The 18,136-nt window shown below is 42.5% G+C and overlaps 1 protein-coding gene and 1 long non-coding RNA gene across 2 annotated transcripts; both read left to right on the plus strand.

The window, feature by feature from the left end:
* The first annotated feature begins 692 nt into the window (after positions 1 to 692).
* Positions 693 to 3,112, plus strand: LOC141545967 (uncharacterized). The gene is made up of 3 exons (XR_012483196.1): positions 693 to 1,130; positions 2,809 to 2,923; positions 3,016 to 3,112. It is a non-coding gene; the product is annotated as an uncharacterized LOC141545967 (long non-coding RNA).
* Positions 3,113 to 3,817: 705 nt separating this feature from the next.
* On the plus strand, positions 3,818 to 12,441 carry LOC141545966 (sodium-dependent phosphate transport protein 2B-like). Its single transcript, XM_074273416.1, has 10 exons — positions 3,818 to 3,870; positions 4,706 to 4,849; positions 5,337 to 5,448; positions 6,269 to 6,464; positions 7,181 to 7,276; positions 7,756 to 7,876; positions 8,158 to 8,325; positions 8,909 to 9,025; positions 9,153 to 9,277; positions 11,222 to 12,441. Exons 2-10 carry the CDS (start codon positions 4,711 to 4,713, stop codon positions 11,846 to 11,848), a joined length of 1,701 nt encoding a protein of 566 aa, XP_074129517.1. The 5' UTR covers positions 3,818 to 3,870; positions 4,706 to 4,710; the 3' UTR covers positions 11,849 to 12,441.
* The last annotated feature ends 5,695 nt before the right edge of the window (positions 12,442 to 18,136 follow it).

Raw genomic sequence — 18,136 nt, forward strand, 5'->3', positions numbered from 1 at the left:
CCTTTCTGACTGGTGGCTTGAAGTGAAAGAGGAATCGGCCTGGAAGTCACAGATAGTGCCAGCAGTCCCGGCAGCAGCTCTGAGCTGCAAAGCTGTTGGGTAGGGAATTAGTACATTATAAAAGAGGTCCCAAAGAACCTAGGAAGATACTTCTGCTGCAACTCTTGATTCCCTCTCCACCCCCCTTGTTCCACAGAGTATTTTATTTTTTTCCAATGACATGTACAGACAATTTTCAACATTGACTTTTGTAAGATTTTTAGTTACCTATTTTTTCTCCTCCCCCCCCTCTCCAAGATGACAAGCAATGTGATAGAGTTTTCTATCTAGGTGCAGCATCTCTTTTCCTAGTCTGTTTTTGTTTGGGTTGTTTGGAAGGCTGTTTTGGGACTAGACCTGTGAACTCATCAATAAAGGGAATGGAGGATGAAGGACTTGCCCACCAAGGCTAGTTGACACCTCTTCAACTTGGATAGTTAGACAATGGTGTGGGCCACTAGGAAGTTCAGTGATGTGCCTTGAGTGAAAAAGATACTAAAGTGAAGGGTGAACCAAGTGATCAGCCCAAAGTCTTGAAATTCTTGATTGAACCCCAATAAAGACCAACGGATGCTCATTAGTCATCAACCTTTTAATGCACTGGACCCCCTGCTCTGCTTCTCTCTAGTTTGCATTTCTTTCTGCAAAATGAATGAGAACCTGAGGAAAACGTTCACTTGGAAATCCGCTGATGGTGGGTGGGAGGTTCGAGGAGGTGAGAACAGGAGCCTGAGGTGGTAAACGGTGTCGGCGTTTGTCCAGAGAGCCCCAATCAGCCAGGCTTCACACCCACTCCTTCTCAAATCCTGCTATAAAAAGCGGTCCTCCAGGTGCATGAAGCCAGAGCAGAAGAAGAAGCTCCTTTGGCGTCTCCTTCCCTTCTTCTGAAGGAACGTTCCTGGGCCTCCGGGGAGACTGGCACCGAAATATCCACAACTCTCAGGGGGCCGAATCGGGCTCCCGGCTCCACTGGTCGGGCTAAGGATTGCAAAGAGAAGGGACCCTTCGCCAAGCAGCCCGCCAAGCCCGCTCCCGTCCCAGAGCACGTCGCGGACGCTTTAAGCACCTTGGACAGATCCCGCAGACTGCAGGTAAGCTTGGGCCGAGTTTGGCGCTCCTTCCGCTGCCCCTAGGCAGCCTGGGCCGTCCCTGCCGGCGTTCGGCAGGGAGAAAGGAATGCACTGCTTCCTCCCGGAGACCTGCGGTGCGGGACAAAGCTTTTCCTTTCTCTGCCAATCATCCAAAAGTTCGCTCTAGTTTTTTTCTTCTCCATAAAGCTCTATCTCTTGGAAAGATCCTGCAGGCCGAGAATGTACGGGGTATCCGTCTGGCAGTTCTGGGGAACACAGAGGTTTAAAAAAATTTTAGTCCAGTCGTCTTCTGTCTGATCTGAGCGTTCTTTCACCCATCTGTGGGTTTTATGGTAAAACTACTGCAGGGTGGTGTTCGGTTTCATTTTCCAGCTCAATTTACTGACAAGGAAACTGAGGCAAACAGCATTAAGTGACTTGCCCAAAGTCACAAAGCTGGTGGTTGGAACTACATTTGAATTCAGGAAGTTGCCTTCCTGACTCCAGGCCTAGCATTCAATCCACTGTGGCACCTCCCTACCTCCTTTTTTAATCACCAGATTTCTTTTTTTCCCCTGAGGCAATTGGGGTTTTCACTAATCAGTTTTCACTAATCACTAAATTTCAGCTTTTGATTCTTTAGGTCTTGAGATTAAAGTAGCACAGGCTATTTATTAGACATCCACATATTTCTCTCCGCTGTCTATTGAGTGGGCAGAGTGTGCCCACAGCCCAGATCCCCAGGGATTTCACAAGGTTATCCTGAGGGGGGATCAGGGCTTGTGGGGAAGGGATGGTTGGCTATTTGCTCTCCCTGGAAGGAGGGTTTTTTCCTGAATGGAAGAATGGCAGCTAGGAGTCTCAGTGGATCCGAGCACCAGCCCTGAAATCAAGACTATCTGAGTTCAAATCTGACCTCAGACACTTAACACTTCCTATCTGTGTGACCCTGGGCAAGTCCCTTAGTCCCAATTGCCTCAGCAGGAAAAAAAAAATGGAGTCATAGAGCTATCACTTTTCAGTAGCTTTGGGGCTTTGATGTGGGCCAATTATCAGACTTATGGGGAGGCAGTTTTTATAGGGGAATAGGCACATGGGAAGGATTGATCCCCTTGGATGTTAGAAGGGTGCAGAAGGTCCAGGCTTCTGTAGGTGAGGGCAGTGGGCTAATTAATGCCAACAGAGAAAGGATCCAAAATTTTAATGCAGTGTTGATGGCAAGGATGGCCAGAGGGAGCAGAAGTTAGGAGTAGGAATGGGGCTGGCTGTGGAGGCAGAAGATCTGCTATTTCCCATCTGGAAGATATTGGGACTCCTTCTGCAGTAGCCTCAGTTCCTTCATCTGTAAAATGATACTTGAATGAGACATTTACACGTTAGAGATTAATGAGGAAGAGTAGAGGAATCCAGGAGGGCAATGACTAAGACCAGGATTAGTGATTTATTATGAAGTTGGGGCAGGAGGAAAGAAAGGATGAATGCAGGGAGAAGGGATGATTTAATAGCAAAGCCGAATGTATGGATGAAATTTACAAAATGGCCCCATTTGTTTCTTTGTTTTTTAATGAGTTTTAATGAGCTCTAGAACTTATTTTTTAGTTTTTGTTTTGTTGATGCTATTATTGTGTGATTAATTGTCCTGCAGTCCATGGTGATCTAAAATGGTGATGCATATTTTGTTTTAAATTTCATTATTCAGACCATGGCAACTCCACCTCTATCTCTATTGGAAAACTCCCACTGTGATGCTAAGAAGAGCACTGAAGATCCACTATATCTGGAAAAGACAAAGTTAGATAAAAGAAGCCCTAGCAGTGAGTACTGTTCTCTCATGACATTGCTATCTTCCTCTCCTCCCCTGGGGAAATGGACCTTATTCCTGATGGTTTTTTACTTTCTTTGGCAGATAATGCCCATTCTCCTATAAGTAAGATAGAAGTTCTGTCATCTTTTTGTGAAATTGCATTGATGGAGGAGCCAGTGGTGGAAGAGCCAGTGGTGGAGCAAGACCTACAAGATGTTCCTGACTTTAGGGACTCAGGTATCGAGTGGTCAGGTAACGCCAGCTCCCCTTCTGTTATTGTTCAATTCTCTCTGCAATTTTCCTGACAGAGAGCCTAGAATGCTTTGCCATTTTCTGTAGTGACCATGTGTATAGATAAGGAAATGAGGTAAGGAAGAAGTGACTTGCCCAAGGTCATACAACTAGTAAGCCTCTGAGATCCAATTTGAACTCAGGAAGATGAGGCATTGTTGGCCTCAGAGAAGAGCTGGGGCAGGATTAACAGCAGCTAAGGGCTGAACCTCCTAGAGCTGACTAGCATCATTGGGAACATTTACAAAAGCAAAACCCCAGCCAGCCTTCTCCTGGCTAGAAAGAGATGGGACAAGATTCCAGAAAATGCCAGATCCTTTGTGTGTGTGTGTGTGTGTGTGTGTATGTGTGTGTGTGTGTGTGTGTGTGTGTGTGTGTGTGTGTGTGTGTGTGTGTGTGTGTATGTGCACCTGCACAAGAGCAAGCTGTACATATATGGACACAATAACTAAAGCAATTTGTATAGCTCTTAGCACAGGGGCTGGCACAGAGTAGGTGTTGAATAAAAGCTTATTCTCTTCCTCTTTGTTTTTGCAGAGAGAGACACCACAGGGAAAATAATTGCTGTCTTCAGAGGGTTTGGAAAAGGGATCCTCCTCCTGGGATTTCTCTACTTCTTTGTATGTTCCTTGGATGTTCTCGGCAGCGCTTTCCAACTGGTTGGAGGTATGAGAAGCGATATCAGCACAGATCAAAAGTTTCTGCGTGGCTTTTGTAGCTTTAGAGTTGATTTTGGTTCAGCATGTAGCCAACCAACTGGCCAACTCAACCCAAGTAATGTCCCCTTTCTTAAACTCTTCCTGGCCAAGATGTCTCATCTTTTCATCCACTCCAGAGACATGGATGCTTCTCCATTCTTTCTGCCCTTCTCTCTTCCCTCTTCCCTACTTACACTCTCATATTTGGGGAAAAGACTTTAGGGAATAGGAATCAAAAATTTGCATGGAAGAATCTGATAGTTGGGCACCTTAGGTCATCAGATAAAAGTTGCGTTGAGGGTGACCCTCTGTATCTTTGCATTGATGTCTGAATCATAGCTTTGGGTTCAGAGATTGGCATCTGTGTTAGATGCATCTTTGGATGTTAGATGTTGTGTTGGCAACAGAAATGGTTTCAAGTGGAAAGAGTGAGAAGTCAAATTTGTCCCCGGAAAGCAACTAGAAAAATGGAGGTTGTTTTTGTCCAAATCAGCTTCCGGTGGACCTTCCTTAAAGTCCACTCTCCACAGATTCTTCCCAATCTCCCTCCCTCTGTCTCTGTCTCTCTCTTTCCTCTAATAACCCATATCAGGAAAGGGAATAAGCATTTCTAGATCATTTATGTGTCAAGCCCCGCTCTAAGCAAATTCAGCCCTCACTGTCCTCTGCCACATTGCCTTCCTCAGCAGCCAGTGACTCTTCTTCACTCCTCCTTCCCACACAGGGGCCTCTAACTTTGGTCTATGGCCCAGAAGTCCCTAATATAACCACGTATACTTTAAAATTTTCCATTCTCTTTGCAGGAAAAATGGCTGGGAAGATTTTCCAAGATGGTTCAGTGTTGAACAACCCTGTGGCTGGCTTGATGATTGGCGTGCTGGTGACAGTCCTGGTGCAGAGTTCCAGCACCTCTACATCCATTGTTGTCAGCCTGGTATCCTCTTCATGTAAGTCAGCACGTTCCCCTCTCCCCCAGTGCCCCAGTACCTATGCCCAACTGGATCTCTTGAAAGAACTTCATGCCAAATTTTAGAACTGTGAAATTGTTCCCTATGTGCCCCAGAGTCATCATCTCCCCGATTTTCCATCCTTCCAAGCTTGCTACAGTCTCGATCCGAGCCATGCCCACATATCCCAACATTGCTGCCAGTGGTCTCGTTTTTTGCTATGGGTAAAGGTCCAGTTGCCCTGCCCCACTTAGAGCCGTGGCCACCTGGTTGCAACTATAATGAGTTGTTCTTCACCCAGATCTTCAAGCAAAAGACTGGGTGACTGACTGGTTGGAGATCTCCTGGAAATGATTTCTCTTTTTTGATCATGGTTGGACTTCATATCTTCCCCAACTTTTTGTTAAGCTTATTCCTTAGCTTGTTGAAGCTTTTTCCCTGTGAATTTCCCTAATTTTTTTTTTCATTTACCTTTTTCCTTTGACAGTGCTGACAGTAAAGGCAGCCATTCCCATCATCATGGGAGCCAATATTGGGACTTCAGTGACCAATACCATCGTGGCCCTCATGCAGGCTGGAGACAGAAATGAGTTCCGAAGGTACGAAGCTTTATTTGCTTTGTTGTTTTTTTTTTATCACTACTGTAACTATATTTTATAAAGGTGAGAATCTTTACTTTGCTCTAGATACTCATCTTGCTCTTCCAATGGTTCTTTCAGAGTGTGGAATAACTACTCAGAGCAGTTCACATAATTCAGCTGAGTTTTCAATAATCTTAAATTGATAATGATTTCATTAAGATTAAGAAGAATAGTTAAAATCTGGCCTCAGACATTTTTTATTGCACATGATTGTGATGGAATGCTATTGGGCCATAAGAAAGGATGGGGGGGTATAATTTCAGAGTGAGAAAAAAGCAAAAAACAAAGTGAACAGGCAACTAACTGGAAGATGATTGTGTACAGTAACAGCAATGCTATAAGGATAATTAGCCATAAAAGACTTTGGTACTGTGATCAGTACAGTTATTCAGGACAATGTCCCCGTTGGACAGTGCCAAAGGACTCCTAAAAAATGCTGTCCATGGCCAGAAAATGAACTGGTAAACTCTGGGTACAGATCAAAGTCTATTTTTTGACTCCCCCTCCCAATATGGTGGGAAATTTCCACTGTGGAAACCCACCAGTGTTGAAGCTGTTTGAGCAGCTCTAGCAGTGAGTTGGGTCACTGAAAGAATTAAGTGACTTGCTCATGGTCCTACCTCTAGGAGACCTGAAACAGATCTTCCTAACTTTCCAGCAAATCTCTCATTATGTTCATATCATGTTTTCTGATTCTGCACATAGTAGGTTCTCAATGAGAGTGAGAAGACAATATCATCACATTAATTGCTTTGCGTTTTCTCCCTGCTTTATTTAGGGCTTTTGCTGGAGCGACTGTCCATGATTTCTTTAACTGGTTGTCAGTGGTGGTGCTGCTGCCCGTGGAGGTGATCACTGGCTACCTCTACCACCTCACCGATCCCATCGTGAAAACCTTTAATATCAAGAGCGGGGAAAATGCCCCTGACCTCCTGAAAGTCATCACTGATCCCTTCACCAAACTCATTATCCGGGTGAGCATCGAGACTCCCTCTGACTTTAATATGAGTATGAAATGGTGCCAGTGGTGGACTAGGTTCCTGTGAAAGCAGAGCTCTAAGTCTCTTCCCCCAATCTGTAGTGCTGGTTAGACATGCCTTTCATTGCTCTGACTCCCCCATTTTATTTAAGGGAGTGCAGCTAAGGAGTTTGCTTGGCCCTCCATATTGGCAGTTGTGTTGTTCAGCACCCCCATTCTGCCATATGGGGCCCGATGACTGTTGTGTTGGCCGCTGTGTTACCTTTTAGCCTTTCATTCACTGTGATGTGCCTGTCTCCGGGAAAACCATTTTGATTCTTCCTATGCTTTGCTATTCTTCTGGCCAAAGTGGAGCTCTTTCCCAAGGGATGTTTCATGACCAAAAAGCATTTATTAATCCCCTATTGTGAACCAGGCACTGGGAGATATGATGACCAAATGCGAGCCCCTTCAAGGCTTCAAGGAGCTGATGGTACTGGCCCCCCAGAATAGGGCAAAAGGGTCTATCTGGCCTGATGCTGGTTAAGCTAAGATGAGACAGTCCCATGTAGAAGTGAGGTCCTCAGGGAATGAGACCAATCTGTGTCTCCCTTTTACACACATCCTGGTTTTCTCTTCTGTGCACTGAAGCCCCTGGGAGAGTAACTTTTCAGTCACAAATTATAGGTGAGGAACATGCTAACCCTTTCCTCATGTCTGTTGCTTTTCCAGCTGGATAAAAAAGTGATAAATGAAATTGCTATGGGAAATGAGGCAGCCAAAAACAAGAGCCTGATAAAGACTTGGTGTAAAACGGCAAAATATGTGGTAAGTATCAGAAAATTACTCAAAGGAAATAGGTGGAAGAGTGAGAATCCTTGGTTTTCCCCTGTGATATTGAGAGACAGCAAGTGTTATTGGTTTTCTATAAATTTAGTGCCCTATAACAAAGCTCTAGTCACCCTGTCTTAGTTCTTCTTCAGACTCTATGGGGCAGAATGCTTCTCTAAGACAGAGCTAAAACAAGTGATGCTCAGGTCCCCATTCCAGGGTAACAGTGCTCAGGCTGAGCACAGCCCAGCTGACCTTCAGAAGTCACCCAGAGTCTGGAGGTTTAGAACATAGTCCATGGATGAAACACAAAGGCTGAAGGCCTTTTCTAAGGATTATGGGGAAGGTGGGGTAGAGAAGAGGGGGAAAGTGGGGATTCATTGGCCAATGGGGCATGTCGTCAGTGCAGTAAAATCGAATTTGCCAAAATACCATTTTCAATAACAAGCTTTTTTTTCCTTTATTGTGTCATTTAGGCATTAAGCAACGTTACAGTTCCCTCACCAGAAAACTGCACCTCTCCCAGCTTCTGCTGGACCAATGGGAACACGACCTGGACCCTCATGAACACAACATATAAACAGAACATTGCAAAGTGTGAGTAGGAAATCTTCTGGCAGCTAACCCTCATGCCCTCACGTTTTTAGTCTTTTTAGGACTCCAAAATGGCTTTTTATAAAATCTGTGTGGGACCAGGGCTAAATGTTATTTGTATTTAATTTCAATATCTCCTGAGATCTTTTTGGGGGAATTATATAAACCTGTGAATTACAACCACTTTCTGTAAGAGCTTGTGCTCTATAGAACGCTCTGTATCTGGGTTAAGTGATGAAGAGGAAGAGAAAGATGATGACAGATGGCTTTTCTGGTTCCCACAGGCAAACACGCACTTGTGGATGTCGGTCTCTCTGACCTGACCATTGGACTCATTCTTCTGGCCCTCTCCTTGCTGGTCCTGTGCACCTGTTTGATCCTGATTGTCAAGGTCCTGAACTCCATGCTCAAGGGACAAATTGCTTCGGTGATTAAGAAGACCATCAATACAGGTAGAATTCCACCCTTCCTGGGCCTTCCTCTGGTCCTCTACTTTTTCTGTCTCTAAGTTTGAAGATTCTATGTTTTGAGAAAATGAATTTGTAAATAAAGAAATCATCCCTAAGATCATTGTAAATACAAAAGGGCTCTAGAAATGTCACTGTCCTCAGTAGTTGGCCAGGGATCATTGTCCCAAGCTGCTCCATCTCCCTCCTACCTTATACACAAACACAGAAGAAGAATGTCCAAGGAAAAGGAATCAAGCGGGCAGAGCATGGCTGTGGTGGCCCTCTCTGGCCACCCAAAATAATCAGATATTCTCATTAAAATCCTAAAAATCATCACAGTTATTAATAAAATTAAAGAGCAGTTATTAGGCAAGAAGGAATGGGCTGACTGTAAGAGATAGCACAGAGGGCTTAGAGAAAGGAATATGAATTCAAATCCTCCAAGTAAGTCACTTGTCTTCTGTTTACCCCACTTTCCTCCTCTGTTAGGATGAGGATAAAATCTACCAGAATTTCTTTTGGTAAGGATGAAATAGAGATTTATCAGGATAAGTGGACAAACTCAGCCTTTTCTTCTTTCCCCCAGATTTTCCTTTTCCTTTTGCCTGGCTGACAGGCTACCTCGCCATTCTTGTTGGAGCTGGGATTACATTTCTGGTGCAGAGCAGCTCTGTGTTCACGTCTGCCATCACTCCTCTGGTTGGTGAGTCCTCCCTTTCCCCCCCCCCCCCATTTCCCCTTGCCCATGTCCATGTCTCCATTTTTACATTGGTCTTGCCATGCTGAGTCATTCCCAACCAGGACTGAACCTGTGTGTTTTCCCCCCTCAGGCATCGGAGTGATCAGCCTGGAGAGAGCGTACCCCCTGACCCTGGGCTCCAACATCGGCACCACCACCACGGCCATCCTGGCTGCTCTGGCCAGCCCTGGAAGCACTTTGGCAGATTCCCTCCAGGTCAGAATGCACAGTTGGGACCTTCTGTTCTTTCCTCAGTTTCCCACTCCATCCTTCCCATAAGCACCCGGGTTTCTTTTTTGAAAGATCCTCCATATCCCAAAGGGTCGCTGGTTGGTTCCGAGGTCTCAGCTGCCTCTGAACAGTGACTTGGGGGCTAGAGAACCATCCCTTGCTCTTGTTCTCAGGAGCTGAGTTTCCTAAGAAATGACCAGATATCTACAGCTTGTGTCTTAATAAACAAATGAGGATGGTGAAGCTTCACCCCCATCTGCGACCAGTCCCCTGTCCCCCACATAGATTGGTATGGATAACTTCCCCCTTCGCCCTCCTCTGAGTCAGAAAACGAGAATAGGTGGAAACAATGTCTGACTTATTTGAAGTTGTGAGTTTGAATCTCAGCTGTTACTTGCTAGGTGACTGGTATAGATCCAAGCTCTGTGTGCAGGGGAGGGAGAGGGGACCTTTGGTTTCCTGGGGGAGAGAAGCTTTGGGGGATTCTGAGGATCTGTTTGGGCAGAAAGCTGGAGGAAAGGCATTCTGAGAGGAGGAAGGTGGGGAACAAAGGTCCCGGGAATATGGCAAGTGAAGAGCATCTTTTTAGATTCCAGTGAAGCTGGCATGGTGATGATGGCAGGGATAGTGGTAGTATGAATGATGAGGATGGGATTGTTGGATGCTGGATGGTTAGAAGCAGCTGAGGTGATGCTAAAAAAGCCAGGTGAGATCAGGTTCTAGAGGGTCCTGAGAACTGAACCAAGGATTTTACTTTTATCCTTCATGCATTAGAAAGGCAACAGGTATCAGAGATTTAAAGGTAGCCCTGGAGGTGTGATTTAGGAACAGAGCACGTGGAGGAGGCATTTGAGCCAAGGACCAGTCAGGAGGTGCTTTGGAATAGTTCCGGAGTGTGGAGAGAGAAGGGCTTTCAGAAATGATCCTGTCCAATCTCCCCTCGTTTTGTAAATTTGAGTTTAAGTTAATTTGAGATTCAATGACTTGCCCACCATCACGGAAATGGTATTTCCCAGAGGATAGGCAGCATTATTTTGCAGGTCATGAAAAATGAAAATCTGGTGATGTATTTAGGAATGGATAGGAGCAAAAGAACAAACAAGAGATCCTGTAGAAGGACTCAGGAGCAGAAATCACTCTTTTGGAGCTCAGCAAAAGTGGCTCAAATATTCAGCTTCATTCATTTGTAATCTGGGACTTGAGCTCTTCCTTGAATTTTGTTCCTTGCTGCATGGCCCTTTGCAAAAAGGCCCATTTTCATAGGATTTAAGGATCTTTGAGATCATCTGGTTCTCCTTTTGTACATAGGACAAGGGTTTTGCTAAAGGTCAAGGTCATAAGGTAAGAGTTCAGAAGAGCAGAATGTAAGCTGATGGTGGGCAGGAGCTTTCCCTTTGCATGGGGCTTTGTATCCATGAGGTACTTGATCAATACTTGTTGACTTGGATTGTAGCTAGGTCTTCAGACTCCCATTTAGATAGTTTGTTCTTTCCACAAGACCATAATAGGACTTTTACCTGTAGGGTGCATGAAAGGTTCCCTAGCTCTTGACAACATGATCTCATTGGACGTCCACAGTAACCCAGGGAATGAAGGCTCCATTGCTGATGTCAGATAAGCAAAGTGAGGCTGAGAGGCTTCCACCCCAAGTCTCCCTGGATTTGGGTCCGATGCTGTCTGGGTCTCAGCCCCCCTACCAGCCAGCTGTATTCTTACAAAACTAAACAGACTGGCCCAGCTGCCTGCTGCTCTCCCTCTTGGCTCTTAAATGGATGAGCCCACAGTGAAAATAGTCATGGAAAATTTCTCTGGAGCCTCTGATCTTTCCCTTCTCCCCAGCACTTGCCTCCTGATTTCCCTTCCCTCTCCCTGATTGGCTCCCAGTGTGTCTCCATGAGATCTCATTATGTTTACTCTGTTTGATTTCAGATTGCCCTGTGCCATTTCTTCTTCAACTTGTCTGGACTTCTTCTGTGGTACCCAGTCCCGTTCATGCGCCTGCCGATCCGTCTTGCCAGGGGCCTGGGGAATATCACGGCCACCTACCGTTGGTTCGCCGTCTTCTACCTGATCATCTGCTTTTTCCTAGCCCCAGTGGCAGTGCTTGGGCTTTCCCTGGCAGGCTGGACTGTGCTGGTGGGTGTAGGGGCACCTTTCCTATTTCTGTTGCTGGTGATCCTGGTGATTTGTGTCCTCCAAGCCCTCTGCCCTCAAGTTCTCCCTGACACGCTGCAAACCTGGGACTTCTTGCCCTTGTGGATGCGCTCCCTTAAGCCCTGGGATGGGCTGGTGTCCCTCCTGACATGCAGCTGCTGCCGCTGCGGGCTGACCAGATGCTGCAGAAGAAGCAGAAAATGTCCAGAAGTGGATGAAGATCAGGAAAAGACAAGTAAAATCCCCCTCAGGGGCCAAGAGGGCCATGAGGAAACTGCAGTAACTATGGAATTCCAAGCCAGGCATCCAGACACAGGAGCAAAGCTAAGAAGTCTAGGAAGGATGGGGGAACCCCTGCGTTATTGTGGCAGCTCAGAAGTCTTTACGTTTGCCTCGTTATAAGGGAGACTACTCTTTATATTCATTTTGCCAAATACATACTCTTCTCTGAATCCCTGATTCCCTCCCACCTAATTCCAGCTAACTGCTCTCTCCCCAAAATTGCCCATTTCCAAAGAGTGTGAAGGGAAGGGGCACCTGGACTGAGGAAGAACAAGCATTCCCCAAATCCCATGTCACCTATTTGAGGTCATAGGGAGCCTTATCGTGGTCTTCCACTGTATGTAACTCTTCCTGAACAGATGTATAGTCAGCGATTGTATAGTTTTTCTATTGGATAGTAAATAACATGTATGAGTCTGATTTTATATTGCTCACCTTTGTTAGGAAATATTTAATTATAAAATATCTTTATCTAAATAGTCAATATAAGCAAGAACATCTGTATATATTGTCAATTTTGTCATGTTTACAATAATTTTATTAAAAAAATTTTCAACAATCACTACCATTCATTCTTTTTGCTTAGTAGAATGTGTCATATAGGAAAAGTCCTCAGCCAACTCCTTTTTACTGCATTTATTTCTTTTTGTTTACATGCATAATTCCCAATATATTTCCATATTTGTAACATTGTGCAATAAAAATCAGATCAATTCAATCCACATTCAGTGTCCATGGTTTTTTCTCTAGGTATGGATAACATTTGCTTACTCCTTTTTTAGGTGTACTTTTAAGGTGTAAGGTGTAAGTCATAAGTTTTTCTAGAAAAATTTAAGCTTATGAGGAAACACCTGTGCTGTACGGTAGAGTAAAATGTGTTCTTTTTAATATCATCTTTATTGGTAGAATTATGTAACACATATTCTAAATATACATTTCAAGATTCTGAATTACAAAAACAATAGGTTATGAAAAGTTATTACATGAAGTGAAACTGCAGAAAACTGCAGAAAAACCACAACATATCTGATGGTCAAGAGGAGATAAATCACAACTAATATTTGCCAAGCACCTATCAAGGGCTAACCTACTTTCAGCTTTGGATATAACTAAGGCATCAGAGAAAGTAGGTTACATCATTACTAGAATCATAGAATTTCAGAACTGGGAGAAACATTATAAGTCATCTGACTCCTGGAAGAATCCCCTTTTAAAAAACATGAACCTTGCCCAAAGGGCTATAAAATCATGTATATCCTTTAATCTAGCAATACCACTCGTACACATGAATCCTGAATGAAATTTTTTAAGAAAGAAAAGGAACCTATAGGTCCTATAAAAATATTTTCAGCAGCTTGTAAAGAGCAGCAACTTTGGAGAAATACACTTGAGGCTCGGTAGGATGGATTTAATCCTACAACAAAGTGTCAACTTGTAGAACTATACTAAGTACATGTAAAGTAGGTAACCATTGTCTTCTCAATTCCACCGAGTTAACACCTTGTGTATAGTATACTTTGGGCTCTCATTTTGGGGGTTCCCACCTCCCTGAGAAGTCAGGGAGGACATGCCTATCTATGTTCAAAAACAAAAGAAATGGGGTGATGTAGAGAGCCAGAACTTTAGAGAAATATATTCAAAATAAGGTTTAACACCTCATTGGAATTGATAAGATAAAGGTTATTTACTTTACCTGCACTTAGTATAGTTCTACAAGTTGACACTTTGCAGTAAAATTAAATCACTCATACTGAGCCTTAATTATATGTCCCCAAAATTACTGCCCTTTACAGTAGCTCTCTTCTCAGAACAAAAAACTGGAAAGTGAGGGGATGCCCATCAATTGGGGAATGGATGAATAAATTATGTCATGTGATTCTGATAGAATATTATTGCTCTTTTTAAAATGATGAGCAGGATGTTTTCAGAAAAACCTGGAAAGTCATCCACAAATTCAAGCAAAGTGAAATACACTGAAGTGATAGCAAACTTCTAGGATGATCAGATGGGAATAAATTTGGGATTTTGTAACAATCAAATGAGATGTTTCTAAAGTTTTTAACACAGTATGTAGAACATAGTAAATGCTGTATACCTGTGAGCTATAACTGTTCTCCAAAGTCACAGAGAAAGTTAGGACCAAGTGCTCTAACTTTAGACCCAGTGTTCGTTCTACCATTCCACAGGGAGCCCCAAAGTTCATAATTCCTGCCCACTTTTTGCCCAATTTTAGTCTGCCAATAATATTGTTGTTTGTCCAGTCATGCCCAACTCTTTATGACTTCATCTGGGGTTTTTGTAAAGATCCTAGAGTGGTTTGCATCTCCTCTTCCAGCTCATTTTATAGTTAAGGAACTGAGGAAATCAGGATCCCAAACTATTATGTGAATGAGGTTAGATTTCAAAGTCTTCCTCATTACAAGTGTAGGATCATATGCAGTGCAGCACCTAGATTTTCCTAATAACAGTATTTGTCCTTTGTTAGAGATGCATGTCTAGGGGATCTAGAAATGGAGGGAGGGGACAGAGAAAGACAAAGACATACAGACAGATAGAGAGACACATAGAGAGAGAAAGACAGAGAGAGACAGAAAGTTCGGGGAAAGTTTCAAGTAAAAGGCTATTTTTTGAGCTGACCTTTGAAGAACTATAGTGATTATGTACAAGAATAGAAAATAGCACATCCATAGTCCTTAGTTAACTTAGTTAACACACAGTGCTGAAAGAATGATAACTGATGGGTAAATGGGGAAAAATGGTTTCCCATCTGAAATGATGATGTTTAAAGGAAAAGTTGTTGATCGATTAGTTGGGTGACACTTCACCTCACATAGTCATCCTTCCTCCCCCTCAAATTCTCTCTGAAGTTGTTATTGAAGGGTTAAGACAAGTACTAGATAAATACTAGAAGTCAAGTCTTCCAATAGAACAATAATGGGACTCAATCAAATTCTCTCCTCAATCTCAAAGTATGATTTTTGCTGGATAGATTCTCTTCACTAATTAAGCCAATGTCACCACTGTGCATTTGAATGTTGGAGGTCACATTTCCCAGTCTGGAGGAATAATGTGGAAGGGCAGTAGGTGCAGATCAGGCCCAGTGAGAGCTTTCTGGTTTATCACTGGGGATTGCCTCCAGAATTAGAAGATGATAGATTGGTCCTGCAACGCCTTGAGGAGAAGGGAAGCCTCTCCTGACCAGGACAGTTTGGTCCTTTCTGACTGGTGGCTTGAAGTGAAAGAGGAATCGGCCTGGAAGTCACAGATAGTGCCAGCAGTCCCAGCAGCAGCTCTAAGCTGCAAAGCTATTGGGTAGGGAGTAAGTACATATAAAATAGGTCCCATAGAATGTAGGAAGATACTTCTGTTGCAATTCTTGATTCCCTCTCCAGCCCCCTTCTCCCCCATAGTAGTTTATTTTTTCCAATAACATGTAAACATAATTTTCAGCATTTACTTCTATAAGATTTTGAGCTACACTTTTCTCCCCTCCACCTCTCCTAGATAGTAAGCAATTTAATATAGTTTGTTATCTAGGTGCAGCATTTCTTTTCCTAGTCTCTTTTTGTTTTGGTTGTTTGGAAGGCTGTTTTGGGACTAGACCCTTGAACTAATCAATAAAGGGAATGGAGGATGAAGGACTTGCCCTCCAAGGCTAGTTGACACCTCTTCAACTTGGATAGTTAGACAATGGTCTGGGCCACTAGGAAGTTCAGTGATGTGCCTTGAGTGAAAAAGATACTAAAGTGAAGGGTGAACCAAGTGATCAGCCCAAAGTCTTGAAATTCTTTTTTTTTTTCTTTACTCCTCCTTTTTTTAAAAAATAATTTTATAATTAGAAATTTTTTTGACAGTACATATGCATGATTAATTTTTTTTATAGCATTATCCCTTGTATTCATTTTCCCAGATTTTCCCCTCCCTCCCTCTACTGCCTCCCCTAGATGACAGGCAATCCCATACATTTTACATGTGTTACACTATAACCTAGATACAATATATGTGTGTAAATACCATTTTCTTGTTGCACATTAAGTATTAGATTCCGAAGGTATAAGTAACCTGGGTAGATAGACAGTAGTGCTAACAATTTACATTCATTTCCCAGTGTTCCTTCTCTGGATGTAGTTGTTTCTGTCCATTATTGATCAACTGGAAGTGAGTTGGATCTTCTTTATGTTGAAGATTTCCACTTCCATCAGAATACATCCTCATACAGTATTGTTGTTGAAGTGTACAGTGATCTTCTGGTTCTGCTCATTTCACTCAGCATCATTTGATTTAAGTCTCTCCAGGCCTCTCTGTATTCCTCCTTCTGGTCATTTCTTACAGAGCAATAATATTCCATAACCTTCATATACCATAATTTACCCAACCATTCTCCAACTGATGGACATCCATTCATCTTCCAGTTTCTAGCCACTACAAAAAGAGCTGCCACAAACATTTTGGCACATACAGGTCCCTTTCCCCTCCTCAGTATTTCTTTGGGATATAAGCGCAGTAGTAGCACTGCTGGGTCAAAGTGTATGCACAGTTTGATAACTTTTTGGGTATAGTTCCAGATTGCTCTCCAGAATGGTTGGATTCTTTCAGAACTCCAACAACAATGCATCAGTGTCCCAGTTTTCCCACATCCCCTCCAACATCATCGTTATTTGTTCTTGTCATCTTAGCCAATCTGACAGGTGTGTAGTGGTATCTCAGAGTTGAATTAATTTGCATTTCTCTAATCAGTAGTGATTTGGAACACTCTTTCCTATGAGTGGAAATAGTTTCAATTTCATCATCTGAAAATTGTCTGTTCATATCCTTTGACCATTTATCAATTGGAGAATGGCTTGTATCATCTTTATTGATAAAATTATATAGTACATATTCTAAATATACCTTTAAAACTTCTGAATTACAAAAATAATGTACGTTATGAAAAGTTATTAAATGAAGTGAAACTCCAGAAAACTTTAAAATTAAATCTCAAAAAAAACAATATCTGATGGTCAAGAGGAGATAAATTGAATCACAACTTTATATACAAATTATTGAAACATTAAAGAAAATAAGATGCCTCAATATTGCACCATGTATCTTATACAATTGATATATATGATAAATGAAACATATATGGAACCTTTTATAGGACAGACCACCAATGAAAAGTATTGTAAACAATTTTACAAACTTTTAAGTTTGAAGTAAACTCCCAATGGAATTGTGGGGTGAACAGTATAAAACACCCATTTTATTACTGTGACTTTTTCAGTTCTTTCCCAACTCTCCATGACTCCATTTGGGATTTTCTTGGCAGAGATATTGGGGTGGTTTGCCATTTCCTTCTCCTGTTCATTTTTTGTACTATCTTTTAAACTTGTTCATAAGCATAGTATAAATACAGAAGCTAAGTACCTCACTGATCTCATTTACACTTTGTGTGTCTTTTTCCATTTGGATTATTCATGTGATCTGTGTACATGGTGTGCTTTGACATATTTTTGGAAAGACACTACTCACTAAAACTAATTGCTCAAGAAGACTGGATCACAGAAATTATTTGATTATTTTTTTTCCTTAGAGTTCCATGCTCAGATATCCCCAAAGGACTGTAATTTTTGACCAAAGTTATCTTAATTTGGTATTTATGTAGTTTTAAACGTGCTCAGACATTGACATTTAGAAGAAATAAGAAGTTGTCTTCCTCTGTATGAAAAATAATGTCATGTGATCAAGAAAGAGGCGAGTAAGACACTTTTAAGTCCAATAAGGAGTTGAAGTGAGAGAATTGTCAAGCTTGTCTCAGGAGGCGACTCCTACATTGTTAAAGGGGAGAGGAACTCGCTGTGTTTGTTGGTTGAAATGTGTAGTCCTTGTTCCTAGGGAGCCGAGGCTGGTGGATCCTTGGAGCCCTGAAGTTCTAAGGTGTTACAAAGCTCATGAGCCCATCAGGTGTCTCCATTAAGGCTGGCTTCAATGGGAAAAGCCTGCAGAAGTGGAAAACCACCATGCTTAAGGAGGGACACCAGGCTCAGGTGAACAGTGAGTGGCTGTTACACTTCCAATCTGAGTGAAATAGGAAAACTCACTGGTATGGAGGAAGACAGGAAAGGAAAAAGAAGAAAGGAACTTCAGAGATGGTATAGTACCTTCCTTTTTTTTTTTTTCACTTACTATTTTGATCAGGAATTATCCTTTATTATATCTGAATAGGAATTCAAACATCTCAATTTTAGTTAACAGGTAGCCAAAGCTGGAGTGATTAAACTCTGACATATCATTACTTTTAAAAGTTTATTTATTTTTAATACACATTATTTTATGAATTATGTTGAGATAAAGAATGAAGGGGAAAAAAAGCAAAAAGCAAGAGACAGAGACAAGGAAGGAAGGGGCTTTACAGATGATCCAGTCTGC

The sequence above is a fragment of the Sminthopsis crassicaudata genome, chromosome 6, assembly GCF_048593235.1.
Source record: "Sminthopsis crassicaudata isolate SCR6 chromosome 6, ASM4859323v1, whole genome shotgun sequence".
Lineage (NCBI taxonomy): Eukaryota > Metazoa > Chordata > Mammalia > Dasyuromorphia > Dasyuridae > Sminthopsis > Sminthopsis crassicaudata.